Here is a 10,773-nt window from a genome sequence, read left to right as displayed (position 1 = left end):
AGTACTCTATATTTTACGTATGGGGAAGTGTATGAAAGATTTACAAAATAGAAAAGTTTCGTTTTGGGGTAAAGAATCAGTATTGCGAATTTAAGCGAGTTTCTATTTTGCAATTTTTCTACAGAGCCAAATAAAGATTTGTTCTATTGTTCTTGCTCGATTGCCTCTAACGATAAGTTCCGTAGTTATGAGGTTATCGAGACAAAATGTGACGAATTTGCGCGAAAACGAAATTTAACATTAGTCTAGGCTGCCCGTGGACACGCTTCAGTTTAAAACCAAGACCAGTTTACTAGCAAATATTTCCACCCTAAGTATATTTATAACTATGTTTTCATACCAAATAAGACATTTAATATTTATATGAATTTACAACATTCATATATTTAATATAATTAAGAGAAACCAAGTTTTTCTCAAAGAAAATGTTAAAAAAATTCAGTCCTGAAATTACACACCTGTTTAAATCATGTTTTCAAAAATTGGCCTGAATTCTCGGGCCAGCTCGGGCCATACTCGGGCTTTACGCGAATTCCAATAAAAGTTTTGGCCCGAGAATTCTCGGGCCATGTTGAGGGTCGTATTTTCGCTTGGGATAGAAGTTAAAATTACGTGCACACAATATAGCAAAACTGCTTCAATCGCTTCGCAATAAATATATTATAGGGGTCTTCGACAAAAAACTTTCGAATTTTTTATTGCCATTGGGCTGATAAGCTTCAGACCCCTTCCCCCTTGCACTTATCGGCCAAAATCTTTCAAATCAAACTTTTACATCTTTGAAAACACAGTTTCCTCCAATCTTGTCCGCCATCGCCTTTCCACCTGTCATCGTTTTATTTTTTTGTCTATTTGTGCACCAACATTGAGTTTGTTCATACACTCATTTTTTTTTATAAGCATAACGTTTATAAGCATACTGTAGCTCAAATTTCCAGAAAAATTAAGCATATGCTAAACATACCTTACCTTGAGGCTCAGCCAAAGAAATTTTTAGAATTATAATTTCCAAAACTTCAGAAAATAACAGAAAAATGAAGAAGAGAATTACAAACAAAATTGGTGATTTTATTTATTTTTTATACAGAATTCAAATTGATCCCTATATAATATCAAAAAGCACTAAGTCAAGAGAGAAAGTGTAGCAGTCTGTTTTTGAAACATGAACACAACAGACACTATAAAGATTCAAAATCATATGGTAAACCTGGGTAAACATTTGAAAATAATAGAATGTCTTCATTTCTCTCAAGATTAAGAGGGGGGAAATGCGCGAAAATCTTTACCCCCCCTTCATAATTTTTTTACCAAGCATCGGGTTAAGTATAAGTCGAGGCTCAAAATTGAGCTTACTTTAGCATAGTGAGCTTCAGCCAAAGTTTACCGTATGCTTATAAAAAAAAAGAATGTACCCGCATTGATATTGCTAATCAAAACGAAAGATAAAATGACAGGATGAAGTCACAACATTTCGAAGGAAATGGAAAGGGCAATGCGCTGGCCAATGAAAAAAGAGTTTTTTATCAAAGCTAGTTCAAAACTGTAATTTTAAAGTTCAGAATTTGAGCGCAAAGGTGAAAGCAAGTGAAATCATATGCTTTCATGTTTCAGTGGAGTTTGTGGACGAAATCAGAAAGAAATTCAGAAAGGTAATCTGCAGGGTTGTAGAGGGGGAGGGGGGTATTCCCAAAAGTGTATGAAAGAGTACGAGGGGGAGGGGGGTCCTTGAGAAGAAGTATGTAAGCTCGTAATTTTTCCTAAACTGTCTTTTTTGAGAGAAAAATGCAATATTTTCACATCAAAAAATTGTTTTTGCGATTTTTATTTTTCATTTCTCCTTTGGTATTTTTGTTCATCTTATACATTCTTTTAATTTCTTGAGACTTTGTTATACATACGATTGGATACCTACATATTCTACTGTTACAAGAGTTTCAAGTTTTGACTTTGGTTAAGGGGGGCTGTACTTAAAAGTGTACGTACGCTGAATGGGGGGGGGGTACACATAAAAAATTTGCCATTTTCGAGCGTACGTACTTTTTGAATGGTCCCTTACCGTCAACTGCTCTAACTTGGGACGATTGGTCAAAACATGGGACTGTTGACAATCTGGCCTTTATTTTCATTTGCTGTTAAATCTCTTTGACAACAAATTTGTTTTTATAACTCCACCAAGTTTATCAATCGTGCTTTCTATCATAACATGTCACAATAACTTTCACTGATAGCGCGTCCTTTTTAACTTTTTGTTTTCAAAATGACCGGACGCCAATTGGAGAATTAGAAAACGCCCGCTGCCTAACTGCCTATCGCCCAAAGGGATTAACAAATAACGAGTGATTAACTTGCTGCACCAGTGACGTCAAACGCTCCATTGTTTTGCCACTAATTTGGTATTTTCTTCGTTCCAGACATTCGCGTGTGTTCCACTACGGATTTTTTTCATATTTCGATTTAAAAGCCTAATCGGTGCAAAAGAGAAATCGTGTATTTTTAATACGCCATTCATTAACTCAAATCAAAATAACTTTGGAGGTTTGTTGAAATGGTGGCCGAATTGCTGTCTCATGTTTTGTCAGATAGTCCCAAGTTGGAGCAGTTGACGGTAAAAAAGTTCTTTTTTTATTCAAAGATTTTTATTGTACCCGGATGTCTATCCGGAATAAAGTATGTAGCCCCTCTGTTGCGATTTTTCCCATAATCGTTATATGGAGTTCGATTGATTGGGTCTTGTTTTGTTGACAATCAAAATTCTAGATAGTGGCCCGGTTCATCAGTCAGATGAGATGGAATTTTTATAAGATACTTTTAATAATTGGTTATTTGAAGTAAGAAAAATGATGCATTCTTTAGAAAAAGTAAAAAAAAAGTTTTATTACTAGTTAACGACTAACCAAATTAAACATGATCCACCTCCATCTCGCCCCTCATCAGTGTATTTATTTTCATTTTCGAGTCAAGCACAGCACCTGTAACTTCGCTCCCTCATAGGTTGAAAACTTTAATCTGTCAATCATTCTCTCAAGCGAAGAGTACGTAAGGCCATTAATTTAGCCAGATGATCTCAATCCAGGTGAACCAAATCAAACACAATATTGACCAATTGAAATTTGATTGTTGAAATTGATTGAATCTTGATTTTTTATCATCCAACCATGCTGTTTTATTTACCTGCGATTCTGTCTGATTCTGATTTGCGATTTTTGCAAAAAATACTTGCACAGCAAATATGAGATTCTAAAATGGTAGAGTAGAGCGCTGCAAGCAGAGCTGCATAGTTTTGTCAGTTACATTTGTTTAGGTCTCAGGCAAAAATCAGGTCCCCCCCTGAGTTTTAAGTCCCCCCAAAGATTCATGAATTTTTCTGTAGCCCCCAGAACTTTCGACATTCAAGACTATAAAAAATTTGTTCCACAAAAAAAGGGTTATTCATGTATATAAATTGTGTTGCAGATCCAAGTAAAGATAAAATATATTGCTTATTTTATGTGAAAACATTTTGCGCCACAGGGAAATTTTTTAAGCTTCATGAGCTCTTTTAATTTGAGTAATTGAAGCCAACCACCATAGTGTGAGCCCCCCTCCTGGTTGGGGAGGGGGTTACACCCTAAATTTTTCCCAAAAAAAGGAGGGGGCTGGAAGTACACCACTTTTTTGGGGGGACCTATGTACTTGGGGGAGCTAAAATCTCATCACTTAATGTAGGGGCTAAAGTAATTCAGCTTATTAGTTAGCTTCAATCACTCAAATTGAAGCTTGTGAATCTGAAAATTTTTTTCCCTGCGGCCCAATATTTTTTATAGAAAGTGTGCAAAATGTTTTATCTTAAACTTAGAACTGAACGCAATTTACATTGGAGTACCCGTTTTTACTGGATCAATTTTTTGAAAGTGTCTAGGGTCAAAACTCCTGGGGGCTAACAAAAATTCATAAATTTTTGGGGAGACTTTAAAACTCAGGGGAACCTAATTTTTACCTGGGACCTGAAGCTGAAGTATTCAGCCCTCACATTAAATGAGATTAATGAGATTTCAGATCCCCCAAGTACATTAGGTACCCCCAAAAAGTGGTTCTTCTTCTAGCCCCCTCCTTTTTATGGAAAATTTAAACTGACGCTGGCTGTGTTAAAAATCCAAATCTCCAATTCTATAAATTTTACATTCTCATGAAGTAACTTTTATTTTTCATTTTGACGCAATTTTATTATTATAGAAAGATTTATTATTTGTTGCCACTGGTACAATGTGCAGATTTTTAAGAAAGCATTTCAAGGTTAGTGAATTTTAAAACTCACTCTCATGATGTTTCAAGGAATGTATATTTGAATAATACGAGAAAATAAAGAATGATTCAAATCTAAACTTTTCAAAGAGGGTTGCACCAAGCTCTTCTAATTGACTATTGCAAAATGTTATTTTTAATGTTCCTTCACTAACACATTGACAATATATATATGATAGTTCAAGAGATAAGTTTTTTCCTCTTTCTTAAGTGAAAGTTTGAATAAAGTCCTGAAAAGTAAGATATAAACCTTTGAAATAATTTAGAGTAAGGTTGCAAGGTGAGACAATCTATGATTTAGAAAGATAAAGATTCAGAATAATAAGTATGTAATAGAGTAATAGATTATCAAACTTTATAGACATCATGTTGTTCATAAAAGATGAAAAATCATCCAAATCTTTGACAACAACAAATCTGTTATAACAGAAACTATGTATAATTGTGTTTTTTCTCATTATAGCATGCCAATTGCCACAGATAGATTATCAAAACTTCAAATTTTGAAATTGATACAGGCTGTCAATGAAAAGGATCACGATAAAATAGTTAAACTTATTGATAATGGTATTCCAGACTTAGTCAATTTTGCAGGTATGTCATCTATTTATTTGTATGAATTTATGTTTCTCAAACATTTGGACAATTTGATCAATCAATCAATCAAAAGGCACCTTTTGTATCTGTTTATTGACTGTGTTGTATCAATCAATCAGACTCTCTTTAGCTTAGGATCCAGCTTGAGTACTGAATAGTATAATCTTCTAAAATATCTTAGTGTGTTTGTTGCTCACATCATATGCAACAGTCTATTTGGATGATACTTAAAGATTTCAAACTTTCTGTATAAGATCTTTGCATTAAAACACCTAACAACTGTTTACTTCACACATATTGATACACTGTTACACTTTAGAGCCTTCACATGGACGGACTGGTCTACATCTTGCTGCCTGTGCCAATGATGACGCCACTATAAAACATCTAATTAGTTATGGTGCAGATTGCGATCAAACTGATTTGGAAGGAAGAACTCCATATATGAAAGCAGCTGAATATGGCCATGTCCAAGCACTAAAGGCTCTCCTGGAAGGAGCTCTTGATCCGGATTTATCATGTACAGTGCTTTCATTGCTTGACTTAAAAAACGTTAAGCTCTTTTTGAAAAGTTTTAGTTAAAGCCCTAGATAAATCTGATAACAAGTATCTGGATTGAAAACCTTCTATGTGCTTTGGTGCCCCATTAAATATGATGGCAAGCTAGTTAGCTCTTTTCATTGTCCCATTTTGATAATTGGAAGTCTAAATCATGAGCTGTATCTACTTATTTATATTTTTAAGTGCGAGATCTGGATGGGAACAACATTTGCAACTATTGCTTGCATGCAACCAAGCGCCACCAGGAATGTTTAAATCTTGCCATCAAATATGGAGCTAATGTTCACGTTTGTGTAAGTAGTAGTTTTAAGATTTTCAAAGGTTTTTTTACCAAAAATCTGTTAAAATCTTAGTTATCTTATTCTTAGTAATTTCTAAAATCTGATGCCTAGATTGTTCTTAATTTGTTCTTAGGTTTTTAGGCCAATTTTCAAGCCGTATGTTCTTACAAAATGGTTTTTATAAAAAAAGCGTTTATTATTCGTAACTTTCTTCCAGGATAATGACGGCAGCTCTTTACTGAGCAAAGCTACATCTGAGGGATTAGATAAAGCTGTTAAAACTTTGCTTAACGCTGGAGTTGAAGTAAACCAACAGAATGAAGTAAGAACTTATTATTTTAATCTATTTAAAATGTTATTCTAAACGGATTTTTCTGAATATCTTCGAAATCCATAGAAGTTCAAATCCATAGAAGTTCAAATCTGTTGAAGTGATCCTTTTTATGCAAATCGAACGTTTGCTTTCGTAATGGTGGAAGCTACGTAATAAACAATATATGAAAAAATGTCTACAGTATATATGCCAGCATAGGAATGGCGCAAAATCTTTTAATTTAGTAGCGCACCATTAAACTGAGGACTTGAGTGAAATAAGTATTGTTAATCGCTAGTATGAGTATTTTGCTTACTAAGCTATTCATTTTTAGTCCGGGTTTTTAAACTTATTTAAGATTATAAAGTGTTTATTCATAATGATGATATTTGATTCATCTAGAGCACTGGGAAATCTGCATTACACATTGCCTGTGAAAAAGGATTAGAGGAATGCGCAAGATTGTTGTTGAAATTTAATGCAAACCCTAATTGTTATAATTTCAAAAATGTTTCTGCTGCACACAGGTAGGGAATTTCTTTTTTATAAATTTTAAACATTTAGTCATTATGTTTCTCTATTTATTTGACCAATGACTTCAGTTGTGTTGGTGTAACTTTTAATGACTTTTGATTTTTTGGGTAGGTCAAGATTTTTTAAAGATAACTTTTGATTAACTGAATCGATTTTAAGGTTTCATATAACAATATTTAACCCCCCCCATTTAAGTTAAGTGAAAAAAAAGAATAAAAAAAACACATTTAACCATAAGCTCGCAATATCTTGACAAACCTGCATACTTTTTCTGCATTCATTTTGACTTGCCGACCCGATCGAAAATTATCATTTTATTCTACTGTATTCATGCTTTAGTGCTTCTGCCAATGGCCATCTAAGTGTTTTGCAGATACTGTCTGGTTATGGAGCAGATTTCAATGTCTTAGATGCAAAAAGGAATACACCAATGCATTTAGCTGCTGATAAAGGTTATGGTGCTGTTTGCAAGTATCTAGGACAGAGAGGTAAAAAGAAACAAAATCTATTTCATAAAAAATAGAATAAAAAGAAATTCTTTCTGGTGATCTTTCTAGTGTGGACCCAGTGAAATTTTTAATCTAATTAAGACCACATGTGAATATGATTACTGTATTTGGTAATTTCTTGGTTCAAAGTGAAAATGTAAAGCAAAGTGATCACATATTATAGAAACTTTCAAACTCCAGGTCTCTGGCATTTCGATATTCGGCTTTTGTCCATAAGCCAATAGTGAACCTTTTAAGTCCTCGGTTTAGTTGTTCGCTGCTAAATTATGACATATTTTGCAATTCCTGTGCTGACAATATTGTTCTCAATATTATTTGGCAAGATGGGCAAGATCTTAAAATAATTATGGTCATTTTTTAGCATTTTTAGCAAATGGAATTCTTGGCTTGTTATTCCAAGCGTCGAAGTTTGACTTAAAACTTTTTTCAACTTCAAATAGCATAAATAAGTTCACCACCGATTTCTCCCTCCAGGTTGCTTAGCAACAGCCAAGAATGCCGATGGTAAATTGGCGAGGGTGATTGCTAAAGATAATGAACATAAAGAAGCTCTCAAAGAATGCAAGAAAGCTGAGAAAAACAAAGGAACAAAACCTGGAACACAAGTCGAGGTCGTCAAGGTAGGAAAAAGGAATAGACGGAAGAGAAAGTTATTAAAATTGGCACAATCCAAGAGATTTCTAAAAAAAATTAATATGAATACATTTAAACCAATCAATATCAAATGTGTAGCATTACATAGAATGCACCCCCCCCTAAACTTAGGGGGGGGGCTAAATCATTTTTGCTTGATTGGGGCTGTATTTTTCAAAAAATACCGGGGGCTAGCTTGCTAGGGGGCTAAATGTTGTGTAATAGCACTGGGGGTAGAGATGATAGGTTGAAGATATTTTAAATTATGTTAAAAATCTATGCTGTGGGGAAGGTTTTATCCCTCTTAAAAAAAGTTTTTGACTGGGGCGCAACAAATTTATCGAGAATTTGTATAAGGTGGGGGCTATGTTTCTAGAATTTAGCCGGGGGCTATTTTCCTTAGCCCCCCTTAAAAATGCTGGGGGCTGGACCCCTCTGCCTACTATGACTAAACATTCAAAAAGTGCATGATACAGTTGCAGTGCTTCATAAATATGTATTTTTCAAAAAATGAAGTTATGTTAATATGTTAATTATGTCTTTAACCATCTTGATTTTTTGGAAAAAACATATTTATTGAATACATAAACCGAAATTTTGTGAGCTCTTTCAGTATTCGTGGGTTTTGTTTCTTTTTTTTCATTTTTATCAAAGAGTATAGAGTATAATTCTAGTATAGTAGAATAGGGATATATCTTTTGGCACCACCAGATATTCTGCTAGCTCAGTGATTTTAACATATCTACACATATGGTAGAAATAAGTGCGAGATTGGCCTGTTCCTTGAGAGCTGTCTTTAAAACCAGACCCCTTAATAATAATTTTTTGCTATTTCAGTTTTATGATTGGATGATTGAAAATAAAACTCAATTGGAAGTTGACGTCCACGATTATGACACTGAAACTGAAGGCCAAAGAAGTGGCAAAATACCAACACAAGATTTCATCTCTGTTCTTAGAGCTAATAGTAAGATATTCTCTACTTTTTTCATCGGACAATCTTTTCTGAAATTGTTTTCTTTAAGAACTATTAGTAAAACAATTTAGGAATGCTGCTACCTACATATTGCACGATTCAACGCCCGCTTTTCCCAGCAGAAAAAGAAGAAGTTTATTCTACATGTCGAGGAGGTCAGTTTTGGATTGACTTTGCCCCCCCCCCATGTTACTTTTTATATATCCACTGCATTTAGTGTATTTATGTTATTTAAACAGATTCTAAACTTGACCATAACAATGGATGTACCTTCATTATACGAATTTGAAAGATTTTCAGCCTCATATGTTAACGTTTATTCTTTTAGAATCGCCACTAAATGAAGACAAATTACAATCCATTCTCAAACCACACGACCCTCAACAAAGTGGAAAGATTGATTATGAACTTTTCTTTACTGCCAAAAAATTCATCAATAAGGTATTAATCCTCTTTCACAATAGTTATGTTACTTTTACTTTCATTACCTAAAGTAAAAAAATTTACCCCGTAAATTTTATTAAGCCATACACCTGTTTTTATAAAATTCATGATATGCACCACTGGAGAGTTTTCTGAGAACTTCTTAAAATTTTCCACCCAATACGTCACATAAAAAATAGAAAAAGTGACGTATTGGGTGGAATTTTTTGAAAATTCTTGGAAGGCTCTCCAGTGGTACATATTATGAATGCCTCTACTTTTTTATATTTTAAACAATTATTTCATTTCCTTAAAAAGGCAGCTTAAAATATGGAATTATCGAGTATGGCAAAAATAACGTCCCCAAATTTAAAAAATTGACGTAGCCTCGTCAAATTAACGAAATGACTCAACATATTATAGGGTTGTTTTCGAACCTATTTCTAATTTTACCTAAGAATTTGGGGACGTTAAAATCTTTTTCATCATACCCGGTATTATCATAATATCATAATACCAGGTAGTGACAATTATTGCAACCAGTCAATAGACAATGCGTAGATTTAAAACTTTTGTTTCTTGTTTTTTAGCAATTTCTATTGGATGGAGGAAAGGTAGGAAGTTTATTCTTTTTCTTTTTTTTACATACAAATTTTTCATTCTTCATTACAACACCAGTTGTAAAAACACCATCAAAAAGACAACACACGAGGTTGACAGTGGTAGTTCACTGCCGCTTACCACGCCTATTGGTTTATACTTGGAAGCAGCACAACATCAACTAACAACATCGACAAACAACATCTTATACAAGATACAAGATTTTTAAGAAATATACAAAAATAACACCATATATCGGACGGAGGATCGAGACAAAAATACCATTAGATGCTAGAAATTTCCAACATGTTTCGGCCAGGGCCGTTTCCATGTTATAAAGTAATATTAGTGCTGGTGCTATGCAATGTAATAATACAATAATTGTAGTTGGATAATATCAGTTTTTATAAACTACAATTTGACCCTTCCATTAGTTGTTGCTTCTTTTGATAATGTCTGAATTAATCTTTTAGCATGCTAGATTACTAAAACTTCATCGATTTTTCCACGATTATTTTTAGAAAAAGAAAGGAGGTGGCAGTGCAAAGGGCAAGGGCAAGAAGGTGAATTTTTTGTCTCTAAAAAAATTTTCAACAGGAAAAGTTTTTACTAATGTGCACTGACTTAACGCAGGTTTCAAACCGTTTTAATGGTTGTAACAGTTTTACTATCGCTCAACTTGGCTAATTGACGATCGGATAACTCTCAAATTCATCTCTCATGACTCGATTTTAACCCTGTTTTCTATTCGTCTTGCCTCATTTTATAATTTCATTACACCTGGGATTTCAGCATACATTGTGTAAAATATTAGACAAAATTTTCGCCTTAAAATCGTCTTATTTATTTACTTTAAAATTCTACGCAAGTGAAGGTTTTGCAGGTTTAGTAACATATTCAAAATGATAATCGCCACGCTCTAATTGACCGATATTTTAAATTTTTTTTTCAACTAACAATCCACCTGCGACAGTCTATATTATTTTAAAAATTTCTTTGATTTTGTGTTTAAGGGCAAGACAAAAATTGAGATGCCAATTTGTGTGAAAGAAGAAATAGAGCGTC

General features: G+C 33.7%; 1 protein-coding gene across 1 annotated transcript in view; it reads left to right on the top strand.

Moving 5' to 3' along the window:
- Nucleotides 1-4,210: 4,210 nt before the first annotated feature.
- The window catches only part of LOC136814007 (ankyrin repeat and EF-hand domain-containing protein 1-like), a gene marked incomplete in the record, with an annotated part of 12,291 nt that continues 5,728 nt past the window's right edge, over nt 4,211-10,773 (top strand). Inside the window, 13 exon segments of the mRNA XM_067070515.1 lie at nt 4,211-4,272; nt 4,745-4,875; nt 5,198-5,398; nt 5,623-5,732; nt 5,938-6,042; nt 6,436-6,560; nt 6,907-7,055; nt 7,551-7,696; nt 8,547-8,676; nt 9,014-9,126; nt 9,699-9,722; nt 10,230-10,271; nt 10,722-10,773. Of these exon segments, the coding sequence (XP_066926616.1) occupies nt 4,746-4,875; nt 5,198-5,398; nt 5,623-5,732; nt 5,938-6,042; nt 6,436-6,560; nt 6,907-7,055; nt 7,551-7,696; nt 8,547-8,676; nt 9,014-9,126; nt 9,699-9,722; nt 10,230-10,271; nt 10,722-10,773 (1,327 nt within the window).

The sequence above is a fragment of the Clytia hemisphaerica genome, unplaced genomic scaffold (assembly GCF_902728285.1).
Source record: "Clytia hemisphaerica strain Z4C2 unplaced genomic scaffold, Clytia hemisphaerica genome assembly, whole genome shotgun sequence".
NCBI classification, from domain to species: domain Eukaryota; kingdom Metazoa; phylum Cnidaria; class Hydrozoa; order Leptothecata; family Clytiidae; genus Clytia; species Clytia hemisphaerica.
This window is presented reverse-complemented; position numbering and strand designations above follow the sequence as displayed.